We start from the raw sequence: 24,083 nt of genomic DNA, 5'->3' as shown, positions 1-24,083 counted from the left end.
CCAGGGTATTGGAATGCTGTTGTCCAGGGTATTGGAATGGTGGTTTCGGAATAGTGATTTGGGAATGGTGGTACCCAGGGTATTGGAATGCTGTTGTGCAGGGTATCGGAATGGTGGTATCGGAATGCTGTTGTCCTGGGTATCAGAGTGGTGGTACCCATGTAGAGAATGAAATTTAGGCAGTGGGGGATGTTTTACATGTAACCCTTAATACATTGTGCCAGGTTGTTGGGAAATGCCGTGCGGGGAGGACAGTCAGAAGTTGGAATGGATGGCACAGCCGGTGGGATTGGTACATAGTGTCACAAAGGAATTGCAGTGAGTGTTGGGACATGCCGTGCGGGGAGGACAGTCAGAATGGAAGACGCAGCCGGTGGGATTGGTACCCAGGAATTGCCGTGAGTGTTGGGACACGCCGTGCGGGGAGGACAGTCAGAATGGAAGACGCAGCCGGTGGGATTGGTACCCAGGAATTGCCGTGAGTGTTGGAAAACGCCGGTCCCTATGGTTACAGCAAATTAATAAAAACCTCACGGAACCATATTGTACCTCCACAAATCTCACTGGAATAGGGCCAAATAGGTCCTGGATGTGTTTTAATGGATGATGGGAATTGGCAAATCAAGGCTCCTGGAAACTAAACTGTTAATTTTCTATCAATCATTAATAAAGATAATTAATTAAAATAAGCCATAGATCAGGTGAAGGTGTGCTGTCACAGTTCCCATGATGCAATGCTCCGTGTCGCCGCTAGGTGGCAGCAGAGCACTCCCCCCCTCTCTGGCGCTGTGTGACCAGCGATCCGACACACCCTGGTGACGTCATGTGATGGGGATCCTGGCGGAGGGGGCGGGGTTTGGTGGGCCGGTTGCTCAGGTGACGTGTCCGTGTGGCAGGTGGGCGTGTCCGGCCGGTGATACCCGGAAGTAAGCGAGCAGGCGGTGCGGACAGTGAGCTCGGTCACCCCGGACAGTGCGGCCCCCGGTATCCTGTCACCGCCAGCCCTGTGAGCTCTCTCATTGCCGCCCCCCGCTGTGAGCTCTGTGTTATTACCCCCTCTGTCAGGTCCCCCCAGCCCGGGTGCCGCTGCCGCTGAGCTCTGTGAGCTCTTGTTATTTGCCCCCCCTGTCCCTGTCCGCCCCCCCCGGGTGATCTCTCTGTTACCCCCCTGTCCCTGTCCGCCCCCCCCGGGTGATCTCTCTGTTACCCCCCTGTCCCTGTCCGCCCCCCCCGGGTGATCTCTCTGTTACCCCCCTGTCCCTGTCCGCCCCCCCCGGGTGATCTCTCTGTTACCCCCCTGTCCCTGTCCGCCCGGCCCGGGTGATCTCTCTGTTACCCCCCTGTCCCTGTCCGCCCCCCCCGGGTGATCTCTCTGTTACCCCCCTGTCCCTGTCCGCCCGGCCCGGGTGATCTCTCTGTTACCCCCCTGTCCCTGTCCGCCCGGCCCGGGTGCCGCGATGTTCAGCTGGCTGGGGAGGGAGAGCGGTGCGGCGGCCGGCCCGCAGGATGTGCTGCAGACGGTGACGGGCGGGCTGCAGTCGCTCTATTCGGGGAAGCTGCTGCCGCTGGAGGAACATTACCGATTCCATGACTTCCACTCCCCGGCCCTGGAGGAGGCCGACTTCACAAACCTGCCCATGGTCCTGCTGGTGGGACAGTACAGCACCGGGAAGACCACCTTCATCAGGTACGGCACCGAGTATACCGACCGACACCAACACACAGCGCCGGGTACCCCGACACCAACACACAGAGTATACTGACACACAGCACCGGGTACCCCGACACCAACACACAGAGTATACTGACACACAGCACCGGGTACCCCGACACCAACACACAGAGTATACTGACACACAGCACCGGGTACCCCGACACCAACACACAGAGTATACTGACACACAGCACCGGGTACCCCGACACCAACACACAGAGTATACTGACACACAGCACCGGGTACCCCGACACCAACACACAGAGTATACTGACACACAGCACCGGGTACCCCGACACCAACACACAGAGTATACTGACACCGACACACAGCACCAAATATACACAGCACCGGGTACCCCGATACCAACACACAGAGTATACTGACACCGACACACAGCACCAAATATACACAGCACCGGGTACCCCGACACCAACACACAGAGTATACTGACACACAGCACCGGGAAAACCACCTTCATCAGGTACAGCACCAGATACCGGGTATCTAACACACAGCACCGGGTATACTGACACACACAGCACCAGGAAGACCACCTTCATCAGGTACAGCACAGAGTACACCGACACACAGCGTATACTGACATACAGCTCTAGGTACACCACCTTCATCAGGTACAGCACCGGGTACACCGACACACAGCACAAAGTACACTGACACACACACAGCACCGGGAAGACCACCTTCATCAGGTACAGCACCGGGTACACAGACACACACACAGCACTGGGAAGACCACCATCATCTGGTACAGCACCGGGTACACCGACACACAGCACCGGGTACACTGACACACACACAGCACCGGGAAGACCACCATCATCAGGTACAGCACCGGGCACACCGACGCACAGACGGCATACCGACACACACAGTACAGAGTATACTGACGCACACAGCCCCGGGTACACCGACACACAGCGTATACTGACGCACACAGCCCCGGGTACACCGACACACAGCGTATACTGACGCACACAGCCCCGGGTACACCGACACACAGCCCCGGGTACACCGACACACAGCGTATACTGACGCACACAGCCCCGGGTACACCGACACACAGCGTATACTGACGCACACAGCCCCGGGTACACCGACACACAGCGTATACTGACGCACACAGCCCCGGGTACACCGACACACAGCGTATACTGACGCACACAGCCCCGGGTACACCGACACACAGCGTATACTGACGCACACAGCCCCGGGTACACCGACACACAGCGTATACTGACGCACACAGCCCCGGGTACACTGACCGCCACTTACTGGGTACACCGACACACACACAGCGCAAGGAAAACCACCTTCATCAGGTACAGCACTGGGTAACATAGAAACATAGAATATGTGACGGCAGATAAGAACCATTTGGCCCATCTAGTCTGCCCAATTTTCTAAATACTTTCATTATTCCCTGGCCTTATCTTATAGTTAGGATAGCCTTATGCCTATCCCACGCATGCTTAAACTCCTTTACTGTCTTAACCTCTACCACTTCAGCTGGAAGGCTATTCCATGCATCCACTACCCTCTCAGTAAAGTAGTACTTCCTAATATTATTTTAATATACACCGACACACACAGCGCCGGAAAAAATACCATCAGTTACAGCGCAGGGTACACCGACACAGACAGCAAAGGGTACACCAACACACTGAACCGGGTACACCGACTGGGGACATGCTGTGCCGGGTACACTGACACACAACACTGGGTACACCACCATCATCCGGTACAGCAACTGGTATACCGACACTGCGTGGGGCTCACCGACAGGGGACACACTACACTGGGTACAACAAGTCAATCTTACGGGGGAGGGGGTCACACACTGCTCTGGGCACACTGACAGGGGACTTACCTGAGGGGCACCTACCACATGTAACAACTGCTGTGGGATCATTTTATCAGGTGAGATCACTGGGGCAATCCATGAATAATGTCATCAGTTAGGACCAGTCATTCGGAGCAGGTGTACCATAAGCTTAAAGGGTCTAATTGCTTTTACAGGTAGGACCACAAGGCTTGTGTAAATCCATAAAGTAACATGTCTTGAGCACGTGTTGGATCCATATTACTTGTGTAGAATGTATGGAGTTCACTGGAAAACTTTTCTGAAGAGAACATTATTTTATACAGTGTGGGATCACTTTCAGGGGGTAGACCATGAGGAATGTAGTAAAATACTAGAATTATAAAATATCACTGACGAGAATACAAAGTTACTCAGGTAGGTCCGGAAGGGTGGATGCTAATCACATTCATAAGAACAATTTAGTATTGATAATATATATTCATCAACAGGAGAAAGCTGTGGAACACTTACTAAAACTGATTTTCGTCTATTAAAAACACGTCTCCAGTCCCAGGGTAACAGCGGATGTCCACGTTTATGTCGTACAGTCCTATTCACCACTTACTGAGCTGGAAATTCTAGATTACTGTCAGGTTATGGTTCCTGCTGTGTCACATGGATGTTGATGGGTACAGAGGCCTCTAAATATATTTTTTTGGCATTTGAAAAGAACACAATCTGTGAGAAAACAAACTTCAAAGAATTTCTCTACAAAATCCATATAGACTTTAGTGGTGACTTCTGTAGATGAATCATTTGGAACGTGTTTCTAACATGTCACCATTTGAAAAGTTTATCCAAAAATATTAAATGGAGGGATATTAACTGAGACCAGTGACGGCGTCATACCACCTCTTGGTCTTCCAGTCCTGATCCAAACTCCCCGTTGGTTTCTTGTAGTACTGAAACCTTGTGTGTTTTAATAAGTATACCCCATTTGTGTCTGTACGTTCTGATGATCGGGCTGGTGGTCCTGATATGGAGGGGGGCTCTGTTTTTTGTCCCCTTTCTTTTTCCCTGTGTCCTTGTATAGGCAGAGTCATGTAATAATTTCACTCCGCAGGAGCAAAACCGGCCTATCCACTGTTTCTTATTCTGCTTTTAGAAATGAATTTATTTTGACTTTTGTAAGGTAAACCGGTTTTAGCATGAAACATCCCTTCCAGGGCCAAGATCTGATCTTCAGAGTTAAAGGGACATTACAGGCTACAGGCTGCAGCCAAACTAGACAGAGGAAGTGCTGAACCTATTCTAAAAAAACTCCATGCTCGGCAGAGGTTTATGGGATTTGTAGTTTAGTGCTGTGCAGCAGTGTTATTAACCGCTATGGTGGATTGGATTGGATAGTGGGCGGTTTCCTCCTTCTCCCTCTTTTAACTCCTTTTAATGTGATTGCTCTAAAAATCTTATCGGCCGTGCTAATGTCACGCCTTGCATTACACATCCAAATACTTTACTTTTACAGTTATGTGTTGACCACAGAAGCAAGGAAGTGTTTTTATTGAGGAGGCGTCTCGGGGGCTAAATGTGGGATAAGCACTTGCTACTTACTAAACTCAGTAAGGCAGTGCGTGACCCTGTAAAGGAGGGGAGGTGCAGAATCCGAACCTAACGTGTTTCACAGTCATAGTTTGCTGTTATTTTTAGCTCAGAGATAATATAGATCAGCTGACTGCTCTGTATATTATCAAAAGGCGTGGAGAGAAAGGATTCCGACCCCTTCTCCCCCTATTTATCATTTTATTTTGATTTAACCCCTTAAGGACAGACAACGGATATATTCCGTCATGATTCCCTTTTATTCCAGAAGTTGTGTCATTAAGGGGTTAAGGAAACCCCCAAATAAAGTTATATTTGAAGTGTAATTGGTGCCCCCACAGCTTTACGCTTGAAAACCGTGCTGCTACTGATAGTAATTGGTTTTAAAAACAAACAAACAAGTTTAAAAGTTAACATTGCTGTGTCAGTTCCACGATGGTGATGGGAATCCTTTGAAATGTTTCTGACAGTGTTTTTTCTACATTCGTGTTTGCTTACTTTATTTGTGAAAGACAAATGTATTAAAGGACACTCCAACCACAACTCATTGCATAATGATAGATTATTGTCCTGGTGCTCACAGGGACATGTCTTAGCAGGAGGGTGCTTTAAGCACTTTACTGCCTCCTGCTCATATAAATACATTTGTGGCAAGAGTTTAAAGGGGAACCATCACTTTCCAGGATTTTTAATACTATGCTTACTCAACAAATATGTGCATGAGCTTCGAAAAATTAAGATTTAATATAGAAATCATTTAAACCTTTATCCATCTTAGCTCCCTGTCTCTCATTTTTCTAAACTCTTTATTTGGCTCCTGACAGTCTATTCGGGATTTTCACTCTTTGATTAAATGTAATTTCCAGGTAAGGGACAGTCCGATATTAACGTCTGTATTCACCTCCCAATGACTACAGCGAGACATCTAGAATCGGCTAATCTGTATCTGTTACTTTCTAGAGTGAATCCCTCTGGAGAAACCTCCAAATTGGGATTTGCAGTAAATGCAGGGACTTCAAATGTGGTGTTTTGGTGGCAGGAAATGTATTCAATAGTTGGATGCAGTGATGGTCATATAGGTGCTGCCCACCTGACGCAACATTAGAGGTAGATTTAACCCTGCAATCGAAACATTCCACTTGCTAAAAAATAAAATTCATGTTTTACATTATGGGGTTAAAAGGACAGAACCACTGCACCACGACTACTTCACTGAAAGGGTGGTCTGGGTGACTGGGTGTTGATGGAATAACTGCTGATGTGCATGTGACAGAGTTCCTGTCTGCATAGGATAGTGATCTCAATGATCAGTTCAGTAGAATTCCTCCAGATAAGGGTTTAACTTGTAATGATACACAGGGGTGTGTTCACTCACCAATAGAGCTGTCTTTATATACTGTTTCATAGGAATAAACACATTAATATTTTCATCTTCCTCTTGTTTTACTTTCCTCTTTTCCTTACTTGTTTGTTTATTTATTACTGGCATTTAAAAAGCGCCAACAGATTCCGCAGCACTGTACAATTAGTGGAGAATGTACAATATACACAGACAAATACAAGAGGGTAGAGAGAGCCCTGCCTGTAAGCTGAAAACTAGACATTTAAGCACTTTTATACAAAGTGCATAGCTAGATTGCCCTAGAGCTTACAATCTAAAGCAGGGGTCCTCAAACTCCGGCCCCCCAGATGTTGCTGAACTACAACTCCCATGATTCTTTGAATTACATAGATAACCAGAGAATCATGGGAGTTGTAGTTCAGCAACATCTGGGGGCCGCAGTTTGAGGAACCCTGATCCAAAGGATACCGTGGGGATTTGAGACAAAGGATAGCAGGGAAAATATGAAGGTGATGGCTAAAAGAGTTAACCGAGAGAAGCAGCTATAGGAAAAATGTAAAGGGAATGAAGAGGTACTTGAGTGAGAATCTCAAATATCTGGAGGAGCATGCTATATATTTAGGGGAACCTGGGTGAGAAGTGGTGAGAAGAAAAAAAAAATGCAGAGCATGTATCTGTTTGAATATTCCTCTTTCTGACACATTAGTTGCTGCATACATGATTGTGTTTATTAAAACAATATTTAGGCACGATTTGCCTTCTTTTCTATATACTTTTTATTTTTAAAAAACACCCAGCTTAGTTTATATTTGTTTATACAAAGAATGTAACCAGTTAAAGTGTATTATTAGTGTTTTCTTTTGGATGTTAAAGCCTCTGTTTGGGGAATGGGATTTGATAAGAACGTTGTGTCGCGTAATCTGTAGCTGAGGAGGGGCTGGGAATGGCTCATATTCCCCTATATGTGAACACGTTGTAGGTTACAGCATTGTACTAATGGTGGAGTCTAATCGTCGTGGACTGTTTTATAAGCAAGACTAAATGGTCTGGTTTTACACTTTGCCAAAATTATAATGTTACGTTCTGCAATTTAATTATAGGCAAGCTCACGTTTAGGGCGTGCTGGAGTCATAACAGCAGTTTCTGTTACAAGAACAGCTATAATTCAATTCTGGGCGATTCCTGCCAATAATATGCAACCGGTTAATTTATCAAGTGAAAAAATAATGAAATTGTATTTGTGACCGCAGGTTATAAAGTTTGTGTGTAAGTGTATTTATACCAAACTGAAGAAAAATCCCTACCCCCCCCCCCAACTCCCATGTGATTGCTGGAGCTGTGAAACCCCAAAATGCAAATTTAAGCAGAGCAGCATGTCTTCTTATACACAAGTACGGGGGAAATCAGGCATTACATGGGACTGTTTGAGGTTACACTTAAACGGACAGCAATAAATTAATAAAAATTGTATATACAGTGGAACCTCGGTTCTGGAATGCTTTGGTATTCAAAATATTTGAGAAAAAAAATGTCAGTATTAGAACAAAATCACACAGCACTAACCTCAATGGTACCACTTTGGAACCTTGTTGGTTTGATGCATCGACCTCCTAGCACTAGACAGGTAAAGCGACGTTTTTACTTAATTTACATTGTGTTTATTTATTTTCTGTATGATTTTATGCATTTAAGGTATTGTTAAACTGTAAAATGGGTGTTAAAATACTGTACTTTTGGGGGTCTGGAATGGATTAATCTAATTTTACATTAATTCTTATGGAAACTTTTGATTTGGTTTTTGAACAACTCTGCACTCAAACAGCCTTCTGGAACGGAACCCCTTAAGGACACAGATTCGAGGGGGAAAAGGGAATCATGACGGAATATTTCCATCATGTGTCCTTAAGGGGTTAAGTTCTAGTTCCGAGGTTCCCGTGTGTGTGTGTGTTCTAATTATCTTGCGTGTATAAATTGGATTACCCAATTTACGTAACCTATTTATTTTGTAATATTTGGGGTATGTAATCATTGATTTGTGCAGCATATGAGTATACTTTGTGTGGGTACCAGATAGACATGTTTGGAAGTAATATTTGCTATCGTGGCGCTATTCCCAGCCAGTCTTTTCCCTACTTTTAATGCTGTGTGAATAACAAAGGGTATTAACTGTGTCCATGCCACTCTGGTTAGTAAATGGCACAAAGCAAGTCCCTTGGCTGAAGACTTGATATCCTTTGGATACACTCATACATTTTATAGACACACTAAGACACATGTTGTGTCCCCCTTACTGACCGGGGCCAAATTCTTGGTGCAAGTTCCACATGTCCTTATGGTGACCTGTTGCCATTGATTTAACAATCGTAGACAGAAGGTAAAAAAAAAAAAAGTTCAATGTTTTATTCTCGATTTAAAGTAGAAATTCCACACTAACCAGTTAACTGAGATTCTAAACTCTGCGTATACATACAACACAGCCCATTATTGGAACAATCCAGCTACAAATTATTATTAGTGAAATCAACAACAAGCAACATTATTGTAAATCATTTATTTCATTGTATCCTGGTAATGCTTGGCTATTGGTGTAGCTGTCTGTAAATGTCACTGTATCCTCCTTTTTAGATGCATAGTATTCAGAGGAAGCTTGGTTTCTCTCCAGCTCCACGTCCTATATGAATGTGTGATGGGGGCTGTGTGAGTGGCTAAACAATGTTGGTTTCAGAGTAGCATCATGCATGGCTAACTTGACAAGCTAGATTTTGCATTGGCTGCTATAGAAGTTAAATTCTTTTACTCCAATATCCAGTCTCATTTTTTTTTTTAATTATATATTAAGCATTTTATTGGTGGATTTACAGAAAATAAAAAATAAAGTATTTATTATAAAACCTTGCACCATATATATTTAATAAAACCTCCAGCTGAGACTGACGTGGGCACTAGGGTATCTTACAGAAGTCATTAATTTCTGTTGATTGCACTAGATGTCCCATTTTCAGTTGGTTGACTCCAAGGTGTTCATTGTGGTTAATTCATGAACTGTTCTATATTACTGCAAGGTCTGGAAGCCTGGTGATGGCTGTCCTTGGCACTGCAGGTTTTGGGACCTATACAATGCCCCATGGGATCTAATTAATTTGTTTGGAAATGTAATCCGAACTTTATCAATTTGTAATAGCTTGATGAAAGCCATGTAAGTGAATGTTTAGCTTTAAAGAGACATAAGGGGCAGGAATTAACCTCACCACTTTTAATACATTATATAGATAATGTATAACATGAATATAAATACAAAAAAAGATCCTCGCTTTTAAACTTCGGAAAAAGAAATGTCCTCTCCAAGCAAACTCTTCCCTGGCCTGAAAGTGGCTCCAGTAATCCGGAGTCTTCCATTCTGGTCTATATGGTATGGACATCTCCTATAAGCCGATCTTTAACCCTCCAACTGGGAGTCCGGGCATAGGTAACTTCAGTAACGTCAAACCTTGTGTTTTGAAACAAATATTATAAAGTGCCCTTTGAAAGACAATTATTGTAGCCATGGGTTATTTGCACAATGTTTCACAGGTTTCTTGTTTTTTTGTTGTTTTTTTTTTTTTTTTTTTTTAAGGAAAATATATTAGCATGGGTAACATATGCCACACTTGAACATTATTTATTGTTAAAAAGCAGTTCTAATTTTAATGAACATCTTCTTCATTTTCAGATATTTGCTGGAGCAGGATTTTCCTGGAATGCGGATAGGACCGGAGCCAACCACAGACTCGTTTATTGCTGTAATGTATGGGGACAAGGAAGGGAGTATACCTGGAAACGCGTTGGTAGTGGACCCTAAAAAGCCATTTCGCAAACTAAATAGCTTTGGAAATGCCTTTCTGAACAGGTGAATATCACCCTCTCATTTCTCATAACAAAGATTTGCATGTAGTGTTTTACCGTAGCTGGTAATTCTTAGCAATTTCAACGTATTATTGAAGGTCTATACATTATTTGATACATTGGACATTATTGTCCATTCAGACCATTTCCACAAATATCTATACTCTGTCACATAGTTGCTGACACATTTCCTACAATTGATTCTCACGGTTATTTTATCAAATTAGATAAGGCAACTATATTGTCTGTTGTCGTCGGACATTATGAGAAGGGAAGGGTTTTGTGTTCTGAAATCTTCGAGCTCCCCTGCCTCTTCTCCTGCTTTTTGTTAGACATAAAGCGAGAGAGAGCAGCTCTGTACCTCCTGCCGGTCCATTGACCGTCAAGGGACAAACAAGACTGGACCCTCTTCTTTCCTGATTTAGTTACGTAATAAGCTATCATCCTGAATCCAATAACATGAAAGCTGAAGCTTTACTTAGAGGGACACTGTAGTCACCAGAACAACTACAGCTTATTGTATTTGTTCCCTTCAGACTTTTTGCTGTAAACACTGTTTGTTTCAGAGAAAATGCAGTGTTTATATTAAAGCCTAGTGATACCTCCAGTGGCCACTCCTCAGATAGGTGCTTCCTGGGGCAGTGCTGCACACTGTGACTGCATGGAGATAATGAACTTTCCTCACAGAGATGCCTTGATTCAGTGAAACTCTGAGGAGATGCTGATTGGCCAGGTTAGTGTCTGGCCCCACCCCAGCTCCTTGGTGATCTCATCCAATCCAATGCTTTCCCTAGATGTTTGTGTTCCTAATCCCTATTATGAAGAAACCTGAAGAATTTGTGCTGCCCATGTCTCTGCCTTTTATTTATTTTTGTAATTCTTTTTAGCCAGTCTCACCTTTGTTTGCTGATCCTTTTAATCTGCCTTTCTTGTATTCTTCATAAATCATGTTACACGTCCTACTGAGATGCCTACTGTAACAACATGGGTCTTAAACGTGTGACCCGCAAATTCTGAATGACAACCCCAAACCTACCTTACATTCTGAAAAATTCTATACGTAAAATCCCGCTTACATACCTGGCTGGTAAAATGCTGCAAACCTCAAACGTGTACCTTAAATGAAAACGTAATTTATGTGTAAAACAGACCATATATAGATATTCTTTGAAGCATGTCCGTGAAGTATGTTTTCCCATGGGCAGGATTTCTTGTTTTGGCCCCAGGTCAACGGTCTGTCCGAATGCAGGATAATGAGAAAAGTAAAAACTACCGGGTGTTTTTTTTTTTTTTTTCTTCCCCCTCTTATTGTCAGAGATCAAATCTGTCCATCAGTCCATAAAGGAAATGTATGTACTGCTTTCTTAAGTAATATTTTGCAGTCCATACTATTGCACTTTTTTGTAAATATCTTACCAAACTAATGTAGGACGGGAGAGGGTTACATTCCAGCAGGTATACAAAGGTTAAGAAGAAATTCCATTATTTGCCAATTCCAGGAATGAACCTAGCAGGAGAGGTCACGGAGGGACCATTTTTGTTGTCAGTTTGCTTAAGATTCCCAATGCTTGTTTTACCTGTTTGTCAAGGTCCTGATTGCGCCCCTCCTACAGCACTACAGAGCAAACGCGTTTTCTTTTCATTGTGTATATTTAGATGAAACACATTTCTGCTTTATCTTACACTTTACATTCTCTATTTGAATTTTTAATTGAAACCTAAAAAGATACCAGTCCAATAAACATCCAGCGTTCTTTAAAGTTGTTAAATGGTTATGATTAAAGTGAACCTGTGTTCCTCTGTTAAAGGAATGATGTGTTCATCGTCCGGTCATTATATATGTATTCTATACCTGCAGCAAAGAATAGAATATAAAAACAAAATAATATCAAAGTATTTTACCAGGAAAGGTAAATTTAGCTGGTCTCTAGTTCTCAAGTATGGTCAATCCTCTGCAAATGAACAGGACTGCTGCACGTCCCTAGATTAGAATGGGGGTCACAAATTCTAGGCAGATGTTTGTCATTGGTGAGTGGCACTGCATTATTTGGGGATGTGGGGGTTTGGGGGGGAGAGGGATGCCAGCTATATGCTCAGCCACCAATGATTGACATATTTTACACATTGGTACAGGCCGTGTCTGTTTGTCAAAAAAGTATCAAAATAAATTCTTTGATTGTCACAATATAGAGATTCAATAGAGCGAAGTGAGCAGCAATGATTCCCTGTGATTGGCTGAGAGTGTTGACTAATGAGTTGATAACACTGAATGGATTGACCGTGCCACTGGACTCCAGGCCCCATTACCAACTGATTCCAAAGATGTGGTTACCATGCCACAGTGTAGATTTTTGATTCTCTGCTTATTGCAGCGGTTATGGTGCAAGGAGTGTTTGGGTGTAGTCACTCTGATTTCTGTCGTGTTTTGTAGCTAGGTTGTGGAAGGAAATTCCATATAATACTGATTGCAGCAAGGCAGTGCTTTACCATTCTAGGATTTTTCTAGGAGGCAGTGCACCCAGTGTTGGCTTGCACCGTATCCACAACAATCAGCTTGTGGTACTTACAATGTCCCTGTAAATAAAATGTCTGGGTTTGGGGAATTTCTCATTATTCCATGTTTCTGTTCCATAGCGGGTTAACAGGCATGTCACCTAACTGGCCAGTAAATATATAGGAACATTTCCTTATTGTATTCTTCATTGTGAAATCTTTTATTGAGTTCTATGGATCTTTTCTGACCTACACAAACCTCTGCAGCATTGAACGTTGGGCAGTGCCATATAATAATATTGTGCTAATAACCGGTTTTTATTTAATGCTTGTTTACAGGTTCATGTGCTCGCAACTGCCCAACCAGGTATTGAAAAGTATCAGCATTATTGACTCCCCTGGAATTCTATCTGGAGAAAAACAACGCATCAGCAGAGGTATGAAAAGAGGGGTGTGCTGATCCTAATATTGCTACCTCATAGTATTTGCAAACTTATTAATATTTTTTGTGTGTGTGTGTGTATATATGGATAAATAATATGCACACACTTGAGTGCTGATCTGGCACGATTGATTTTTGCATTTATTTATTTTAATTGAAATGATTTTTCTTTACATTGAGTGACTGTGTTTACAGCTGTAATTATGGAACGTCTAAAGAATACCTTGCTTCACATTTTGAGTTGGTGAGAAAGGAATAATAAAATGTAAAATGAAATAAGGCTCAAACCACAGAACACAATTCAAAGAACTGTTTGCTTGCCTTAATAGTATTGAGTCTGTGTTGCAAAGATAAGGGAGTTTTTTGTTTGTTTTTTGGTAGGAAAGAGGAAGTTTATGTAACATGGTGACATTTATTTTTTGCTATGACCCCGATCAAGCTACTTAACTTCTAACTGTGATACAAACCAACACTGTATGAATAGGTTTTCAGATATAACTCCTATTAATCTCCATAATGCAAAATCAGGATGAGAATAAGTTAAAGTCATCTTAAAATGATGTGCGCAGGGTACACCAGAATAATTAATGTGGGAGTTTAACCATAATGAATATTTCTTTCCTGTATAATTGGATCTGATTTATTTCCTATTTGGCCACCATCTGGAATCGGTGATCAGCCTGAGACGAAGCTGGAGAGCCCTGCTTGCACAGAATGCACATTATTATGAAATGGTTACATAGTAGGCGCAAGTGCAACAGAACTAACTCCAGACACCATTACAGATGACTGAATTTTCACCTGGAGCCTGTTTTTACTGTGTCTAACAATCTGCCTACATGATTTTGACATCCTATTAGTATTTTGGGAATTGAATATAGATATGGTGTGTGCGCGGTTTTACAAATAAATTATTTTCCTTCTACATCTACTGTATGTGAACTGCTTTATGTTGTATTTAAGCCAAGTGGCTCCATGCTAACAAGTTCACTCTTAATTTTAAAATAGAAAATGTTCTCCATTTGGCAGTATGACCAGTTGATAATTTGGGACTTCCTGTTAGATGGGAGTTCACTGGAACGTTACACAGAACAAAAGAACGGACAGAGTCTACAAGTGACTACTTCTTTTCACAAAATTGGGAAATCTAGCTGTATTTAATAAAAATTGTGAATAAAAGGGAACTCCTAAAGGGGCAGTTAAGGGGAAACTTGGTTTTCATGTCTGAACGTACATATTCCTCATATAAAAATGTTGTTTTTTTTTTTTTTTTGTCCTTAGGTTATGATTTCAGCCAGGTTTTGTCATGGTTTGCAGAACGTGTGGATAGAATAATTCTTCTGTTTGATGCCCACAAACTGGACATATCTGACGAGTTTTCAGAAGCTATTAAAGCTTTTCGAGGTCAGGATGATAAGATCCGAGTTGTACTTAACAAGGCGGACCAGGTAGACACTCAGCAGCTCATGAGGGTCTACGGTGCGCTCATGTGGTCATTAGGAAAAGTAATTAACACTCCAGAGGTGGTTCGTGTCTACATTGGTTCCTTCTGGTCAAAGCCACTACAGAACACAGAGAACCGAAAACTCTTTGAAATGGAAGCTCAGGACTTGTTTCGCGATATCCAGAGCCTCCCACGCAATGCTGCCCTGCGAAAACTCAATGACCTTATCAAACGAGCTCGTCTTGCAAAGGTAAGTGCCGAAATTAATCTAGGCTAATACAGATGTAGACCACCTCCTCATATTCTGTGGTTCATGTGTCCTTAAGGGGTTAAAGGGACACTATAGTCACCTGAACAACTTCAGCTTAATGAGGTTGTTCAGGTGAGAACTATAGCTCCCTGCAGCCTTTCTCATGTAAACACTGTATTTTCAGAGAAATCTGCCCTTTTCCTGTGTATTATGTGTTTTTCTTTGTGTATATACATGTTAGTTTATCCTGCAGAATTCACTTGCGTACACCGTATCTGTGATAGATCTTCATACAAAGAATGTTCATATTATTGAACGGAATAGAATTTTTATGTTAAAGTCAGAAAATTGCTAGAGGTTATGAACATTAACATAACATAAAACAAAAGTTTGAGGGAAAAGGTGATTCACAAAGTGAATAAAACTTGTGCTAGTCCAACGTGGATTAAATAAATGTAAAACATTTTCATCTCACCATTCAAAGTTCAGAGTGAGGGGAATGTAACAGTGTGGGTAACGGGTTCATGGTGCACGTACAGTTACATCCAGTGCAAGGACTTCCCCGCGGGGTGACTTGTCCTCAATGCTACTTTAGATGCTCTTTGAATACATTTGGGCTGCACTAGTGGGCCCCCATAACGAAGCTGCGCTTTGTGGATGAATACTTTGAATGACTTGTCCTGAATGCTTAGTGTCAGCTCGGTCTTCAGTGCCTTCTACAGCCCTCTGGCCAGAGACTAGTGTTGCTAAAAGTCCACCCTTGCTTTTGGATGTTTTCACTCCAGTCCACTTTTGGTTTTGATGTGTGCCTTTGCTCTGGTCTTTGTCCGATGGTAGTTGCTTTCATTATTTGGAGTATAGTTCTCCTTTTACACGCTTTCTTCTTCTAATATTTTTGAGGCCAGCAAACCTCCCTACGCCTTCTCTCTCTCTTCTCGGATATATCAGCCATTGATAGCTGCCCTCTTTCACTAGAACCAAGTAGATGTTTAAGGTCCCTCTTCTTTACCAATATGGCAATTCTGGAGCTATCCTCGTTGATAATGCTAATCCATGGTTCTTTCAGTATTTGAGCTTGTTTTACTGCAGTTCAGAATCAGGAAGTAAGATTAGAGAGAACTGGCAAACTTTACACAATTCCTTCCCTGGAATGATTTTCTAATTTCATTCAGTAAATAAAGATCTTGTTTATTCTTGAGGGTTTCATGCGAAGGATCCATTTATTATGTGTTTTTTGTAACCCCTATTATTAAGCCAGGACATAGATTTCCTGTTGTAGTCCTTGTGACATATTTGGCTCTGGAAACCTGGGAAGCCAGTCTTTCCACTGCATTAAATCCAGTTTGAAGCTTTGAACGCCCACATTTCTGCCCTTTGTGTTCACCTCTTATGCTGTCGTTTGCTTTTAGTTGTGTTTTGCCAGTAAGCAGAGGCTGTCTGGTCCTTAACAGTTCAGGATAAGGGAAGCTGTTGTCTGTGTCGCCATGTTACTCTCTATAAACAGACTTTATGATATTTGAAGAATGTTCTGCAAGCAATGCCTCTATCTATCTTTCCACTTTACCTTCAAGATAACAAGATGTTTGTTTGAAGTGTTGATTATTTTTCTTCATTCTCTACAGAGTTAATTCTGTTTTTTTGGAGTTTAGCAGCTGATGGGTTGTAGCGAGGGTTTTGTTTGTATTTAATTGAAGTTCTCACTAGATTTGTGCATTAATTATTCAGATGAATGAGAATTCGTCAATTTTTAGGGCAACTGGTTCATTTCTCAGAATGAAGCATGAACAGTTTGAATTCTGAACATAATAAATGAAAAGAGAACATGCAATTGATCTTTTTCATTTTTCTGTTTGTCTAATTACAAGGAGAGAGCTATTACCCCAAACCTATGGCTCGTAGGAATCTAGGGTTACTTAGTTTAGTGGGGATACTTTCTGCAGGCACACCTATAGGCCTCATCCATTGCCGGGAGGTAAGGGGTTAAAATATGGCATCACCCAGTCCTACAATCCAGGGAGTTCTGTTCTCCGCCTCCTCCCTAATTAAGCCCTCACCCACTGGCAGTGGGTGAGGGGCATATGGGACGCCTGCACCGGACCCCCCAAAATAAGCAAATTCCCCCTCAGTCCCATAGCCTGAGGGATTTGGGGAAGGAAGTGGCGGGTAGCTCTACTCTCCCCAACTCTTCCATTTTTAAACATTTGAGAAGATAAAATTCGCAAAAGCTTGGCTGAATTTTGTTTGTAAACAAAAATTGGTTCTTTTTTTTTTTGGACGAGCCAATTCAGATGTGCCACAGAAAGTGACATCTTGGTGCAAGTTACGGACCTGCAGTGCTAATTAGAACAAGGCACTCACAATATTTACTGCCTTAAACATTCCACATTATCCATAGTGTGTGAAATACCAGAGATGTTCAGAATGCGCTTTGTCATAATAAAACTATTTGCATTTCTGCTGTACGATCATCTCTTTAGTAATACATATAAAGGAACCTCAGAAGTCTCCTTTTACACTGAAACCGCAAGAGCGAACTATTAAAAAGTTACTCCAACCCTTAGAAATTATTTTTTTAAATGTATTATTATTTTTTATGTAGATAAATAATGCATTATTCTTTTAAGGTTTCCCAATCGCTCCATTATTAGTTTTTAAAGAAGTTTAACTTGCCTTAATTCGCTGCTTTCTGTGCCCACTCCTGACATCACGGCAGCCAGCACGTTGTCCAATCAAAGGCTTCTCCTAGAGAACGCTCCTAGAGAAGTGCTCAGAGCCGGCAAGAGGAGGGAATAGTGATGGGAGGGAGGAGGAATTAAAAACAAAACAAAACCCTACATGGGGGGCTAGATCAAACTCCCCTTGCAGCCTCTGCCTGCATGGTGATAACATTCTGTTGCCAGCGTGCCAGAGTACAAATATTAAATATGCACAAAATTGACATTCGAACAGTTCTGGGCTGCCAATGTCAAGAGTGCGCAGGGAGCAACTACCACCGGCCTAAAAGTGCTAATTACTTGGGTTCTGCAGTTTTTCAAGCTGAAACACTGCACAACCAGATTCCTTGCTCCATAACCACTTCAACATGCAGAAGTGGTCATGGCCGTTGCAGTAACCCTTTAAAAGAGGCATTCACAGCACTGTAGCCTCTACAAATCATTGTAGTAGTTATGGTGCTCCAAGTCTGTGGGTGCTATCACACAGATTTTCTCCAACCATTTGGAAGTTTCTCTCCCCATCATAATCCACCTTCCCTTAGCAACATTGATTAACCCCTTAAGGACACATGACATGTGTGACGTCATGATTCCCTTTTTATTCCAGAAGTTTGGTCCTTAAGAGGTTAATGTGGAAACTGCACTTGCCAAAAAAAATCTGGATACATAGTTAATGTATAATCCCCATAATCACTTCCACTATGGTTATTGTGCTAGGATTGTCCCTTTAACCAGGGCTGCAGTGGTCGATACGGACAAGGTTATATAGAAGTCATTTGCAATAGTCCGTTCAGGAGCGAACATTAATTTTATTTTATGCTATGGTGCCATCTATGCCAGTGGCATAATATTTAATGCAAAAATGAAGCCAAAATAATTCTTATTCGTTTATAGTTTGCATACATCAAATAAATGATTTTTTTTCAGCCTTGTTATTTGGTTTGCGTTTTCTTGCTCCTAAGCTCAGGAAATGTAAAGGTTACAGAAATGTTGTTGGAAGCTAGAAAGATAAGGAACACGAATTCCGGTCACATGAAACGTAAATGGGGAAAAACAAATGTAAGAATTGTCCAGTGAATGTTATGCAGATAGCCCTCCTCTGCTGGCTAATAGATTGCATTAAATGTAAGAATTGTCCAGTGAATGTTATGCAGATAGCCCTCCTCTGCTGGCTAATAGATTGCATTAAATGTAAGAATTGTCCAGTGAATGTTATGCAGATAGCCCTCCTCTGCTGGCTAATAGATTGCATTAAATGTAAGAATTGTCCAGTGAATGTTATGCAGATAGCCCTCCTCTGCTGGCTAATAGATTGCATTAAATGTAAGAATTATACAGTGAATGTTATGCAGATAGCCCTCCTCTGCTGGCTAATAGATTGCATTAAATGTAAGAATTATACAGTGAATGTTATGCAGATAGCCCTCCTCTGCTGGCTAATAGATTGCATTAAATGTAAGTGCAGTTATACATTTTTATCAAATTTAAAACTGACTGGAAAAACAACAATTGAGGGTTTTCTTTTTAAACTAACACACACTTTATAGATAATATTGGCTGTTCAAATGCTTTTTTTTTTTTTTTTTTTTTACATCTGGAGTGACATATCCTCTTGTATACATTTTGGGCTCATTGTCATACAGGACTTGTTGCAGTCCTTTACTCATGGGATAGTAGCTGCTAAAATAGATCTGTCTGTCTCACTAGTTTCCATGCTACGAATGTTAATATCTAACAACTGCTAATTGGCAAATACCAAACATCGAAACTTTTCCACCCCATAATATCTTCATGTCAATTAAGTTGTTATGGGGGAAGGAGTGCCTTGGGTTTGGGAATTAAGCCATTTTCAAACAGTTTATCCTAGAAGCTGGTCCCCAACACCTCCTTTCGACCTTCCTCCAGCTGCTGGGGTGATCATGGTTTGCCTGGCGGCCAGTAATAGGCTGCAAGCATCACTTGTTGATCTCAAATTGCTGCACATGCAGACTCCCAGCACCATGACCACAGCAAATCACGGACGTGGTCATTTTGCTTGGAGTAACCTTTTAACAAAAGTACAGGTCTTGCAGTTTTTCATCCATTTGGTGCAATGCCATCTTTATCCAGCAGATGGTGTTCACACACAGCTATGACAGACCTGCAGGTAGGGGAGGTGAATTCCCACACCAGGTCAGCATGCAGAGGAATGCGGTCTGTGATAGACATACCGGGGGTTCCTGACTATGCTCATTGAGTCCAGGCGTAAGGCTTTCTGTTATTTATACTTCTACAATACTGCAGAACATGCCGGCTCTATATAAAACATAACCCTTCTAATAACAATACCGACTCCCTGTCAATCATTGTTATAAACTCCGCATTTTCTGCCGTCACCATATAGACCGCTCTACTGCTTCCATCACATTTCATTATGGAGGAGCTAATCCAGGATATACCATCTCAACTTCACAAACCCTTTTTAAGTCTAATTTTCAATGTTTTATTTAAAGGAACACTATAGTTCTAGAATAAATGTTTAGAAAATCAGCCCCCTGTTTGGACTATTTGTTGTTGGCTTCAGTGAGGGTGAAGTTGGGGAAGTAAAGAATGATGAATTGTTCTTAAACTTCTTTATTTTTATTTGTCACAGGTACACGCCTACATCATCAGTCACCTAAAGAAAGAAATGCCCGCTGTATTCGGGAAAGAGGCCAAGAAAAAGGAACTAATCAACACCCTCCCTGATATTTACAAACTGATTCAGCGTGAGCATCACATTTCCCCTGGAGATTTCCCTGACGTGAAGAAGATGCAGGTACAATATAATATTTATCAATTCTGGGATTTAACAAATGCTATAAAAGTAGTAGTCCGGAGATTTATCATCGTATTCTGCAAAGTATCTGTCTGTGTGTGGGGGGGGGAGGGGGGGTGTCATATAGACTCATCGGGGTTTCATTATGGAACTTGCAAGCATATAGTCTTCTCGGCAATTCAAATGTTTATAGTTCTAAATAAAAGATACATTTTATATTGGGCATCATCAATAACTTACTACATCTCCAACGGTGATTAATATAACAACATTTTTGTTTGTAATTACAGCAACAGTTGGAGATATATGACTTCTCCAAATTCCATGGACTGAAGCCAAAGTTGATTGAAGCAGTCGATAACATGTTGGCTAATAAAATTGCATCTTTAATGAGTCTAATTCGAGAGGAAGAAAACACCATGCCATCTCAGATGGTGCATGGAGGGGCTTTCGAAGGCACTTCAGAAGGGCCGTTTGGCCATGGCTATGGGGAAGGAGCTGGTGAAGGTGCTGAAGATGAAGAATGGGTGGTGGCCAAAGACAAACCTGTATACGATGAGCTGTTCTACATGCTCTCTCCAATCAATGGCAAGATCACAGGAGCCAACGCCAAGAGAGAGATGGTGAACTCAAAGTTGCCAAATAGTGTATTGGGGAAAATCTGGAAATTGGCAGATTATGACAAAGATGGCATGTTGGATGAAGAGGAGTTTGCCCTGGCAAAGCATCTTATTAAAATTAAGCTTGAAGGTTTTGAGTTGCCGAATGACCTCCCACCTCATCTGATACCACCATCTCACAGGAAAGCCCAACAGAACTCTGAGTGAAGAGCAGAACTGTGCAAATCCAGAGTTATGTTACAACTGTAAAATACATTAGCCACAACCAAGGGGCTCCAGGCAAACGCCCTTTGAAAATAATCTCCGATACAATTCCTTTTCTGTATCATCCCACTCCAGGCTTATAGTTTGTCAGTACAAAATATACAATTTCTTTGTATTTTTATTTTTGTGCACAGAAAATAGAACAATTGTAAATACTCACGTACTAACAGAGTTATTCCTATGTCTATGTGTGAAGAAAATGATTTAAAATAGATTGTGCCTATACTTCTTTATAACCAGTCAAGGGATTAACTACATTACTAATGTGTACTAGTTCAATGAGTTGGTGAAATTGTGCGGTATCCTGCTTATAGCCCCTTAAGGACAGATGACGGAAATATTCCGTCATGATTCCCTTTTATTCCAAAAGTTGTGTCTTTAAGGGGTTAGGAAATAAAACACACTCCCTCCCTCCCTTCCCAAAAATGGATTATGACAGATTTTTGAAACCTTTTGGAGGCAGGGACAATGGGAAAAATCCTTAGAAAGAATACAGGGTAGATTCATTGCAGAGTCAAAAAAGCCTTTCATGTCACCAAGGTCTATATATTGCGTTCCATTGCATTTCGGTGATCTGGCAAAGTCAGTGTATCCTTCGATGTTGGCTAATTTGCTATAGATATTGTATGATGCTGACCTCTGCTCAGTTGAGAAACAAATTGTTTTTTTTTTTTGTTTTTTTTTAAACCAACATTGTTGGTGTTTTTATTTACTTGCTTTAATAATAGTGAAACAAAAAATGTTTGAGAGGTTGTGCTGTTTTCATATCAAAAATTGATATTTAGCAGTATAATTTTACGAAACCTTTTTATAACCGTTTTAGTGCAATGATAATGTGAATTTTCATTTGTGTCCAAATGATTACAATTCATATCTCTCTACATAGCATTTTGCACACAGTGTTTTTAAGCATAGATAAACGTTTGATGTGAGTTACCATGTAAATGGAAATCACTGCTTCCCCTGGAATTATAACATTCTGTTTACTTAGCCCTATATTTAACAAATATATGTTGTGTGAGGTCTGGAAAATCAAATTCAATGTAGACGTCCCCTCTGATGTATTTAGCACCATCCTGGAACCCCCGTTCAGTCATTGTTATAAGCCCCGCCCTTTGCTCCTGTCAATCAGCATAGTGAGAGTAAAGCTAAAGAAGGCTCCAGTGCAATGTATGCCTTAGCTGTGCCAGGACTGAGCTCTATGGTGATATCTAATAATATAATTAAAAAAATAAAATAAATCAGAGCATTACATAAGATAAACATGAGTAATTGTGACTTTCAGTATTTTTTTATTGTATTTTTTTTTTCTTCTTCAATGATGTCATTGCAAGAAAAAAGTTTCTTATTTAAAGACTGGAGTAATAGAGTTAAATAGCACAAAGTAAGCCGCTTCCTGATTTTACCTTTCTTTTTTATAATTCATTCCTTGTGTGGAATCTGAAGTACATTGATGGTGGTTACACTGGATTTGAATCATTTTAATGTCGTTTTGTACAGAGATGCCTGCCTAGATGTTCACTGGTCCTTGATGGGTCACGTGCCCGTCTACTGCTGTTTGAGTTAACTAAGCAATGCGTTAGGATGAATAAGAAAATTGCATTATTTAGGCCAAAAAAAGAGGAAAAAATTAATGATTTGTTAATTATTCTAACTAAACTATTTTGGCTTAAATCTTTCAATTTAACGATTAGTCGCTGCCGTGGGTGCCGAAGAATTAACCTGTTTTGCTTCATTTTTTTTTCCTAATGTCTAGATGCAGAAATGATAGACTAATAAATTACACATAGTGATGGTCCGCAATCCGCTTTACACTTCTAAATACGTGTTTTGTGGTATGGGATACTATGGATGTGATGCATCAATCCTTTAGGTATTTGGTATTGCGTTTCTACATTCCTTCTGGGTATCATGGGCAAACTAGATTTTATTTATTTATATTTTGCCAGGCAGACGAGGCAGTGCACTACCGCAGGGAATTCCTTCCACCTTCCCCAGGTGTGTAACTGCAAAATAAATTGAAATATATTAACCTCCTCCTAATATCCCTTCCACCTTGGGTTTAGAATGCCGACATCCCTCAGAGGCCCAGAGAGCACACAAGACAAATTGCTGCAAAATATAACAGGAGAAGTATGACACTTTTATTTTTTTGCTTATTTTGTAGTATTCTGTCTGTCGTATCTGATTAAGGTGGCAATCCCTGTGTTATTGTACAGGCTATAATCTTAGGGACAATAAGATGGTCACAGGGAGTAGAATTGTGTTGAGCGCATTGTCTCCAGGCAAAATGTTTATCACTGGCATTCAAATGGATGCAGGTCAGCCCGCTGTGAGCGAGGATGGGAAGGCCACTCTCCTTTATAAAGTGGGGAGATTTGGCAGGGTGCTGTGAGGTTCTCCCCCATCCAGGCAAGAGGTTTGGAGACTTTCTGTGTGAAAGCTCATTGTCCGTTTAAACTTGAATATTTCCTGTGAATGTATATCATAAGCTATTTCTATGTTGTGTTTATAAAATTGCAGGTTTATCCATCGAGAAAAAAATGTGATTTAGTCTAATAAAAGCGTGTCTTTCTCCAATGTACTAAGTTGGAATGAGATGTTACAGTGACCAGGGATTATGATTTTTTCATTTTTTTTGGTCTTTCTTTTTGCCGGATCAGTGTAATAATTATTGTATTTGATTTCCCAGGACAT

At 41.4% G+C, this 24,083-nt stretch overlaps 1 protein-coding gene across 1 annotated transcript; it reads left to right on the top strand.

The window, feature by feature from the left end:
* The first annotated feature begins 1,385 nt into the window (after positions 1–1,385).
* Positions 1,386–22,100, top strand: EHD4 (EH domain containing 4). The gene is made up of 6 exons (XM_063439418.1): positions 1,386–1,687; positions 10,190–10,366; positions 13,195–13,292; positions 14,579–14,991; positions 20,338–20,502; positions 20,793–22,100. Exons 1-6 carry the CDS (start codon positions 1,458–1,460, stop codon positions 21,327–21,329), a joined length of 1,620 nt encoding a protein of 539 aa, XP_063295488.1. The 5' UTR covers positions 1,386–1,457; the 3' UTR covers positions 21,330–22,100.
* The last annotated feature ends 1,983 nt before the right edge of the window (positions 22,101–24,083 follow it).

This window comes from Pelobates fuscus, chromosome 13, assembly GCF_036172605.1.
Source record: "Pelobates fuscus isolate aPelFus1 chromosome 13, aPelFus1.pri, whole genome shotgun sequence".
Classification (NCBI taxonomy): domain Eukaryota; kingdom Metazoa; phylum Chordata; class Amphibia; order Anura; family Pelobatidae; genus Pelobates; species Pelobates fuscus.
The sequence above is the reverse complement of the archived record's forward strand: the minus strand, read 5'-3'. Positions and strand labels throughout refer to the sequence as shown.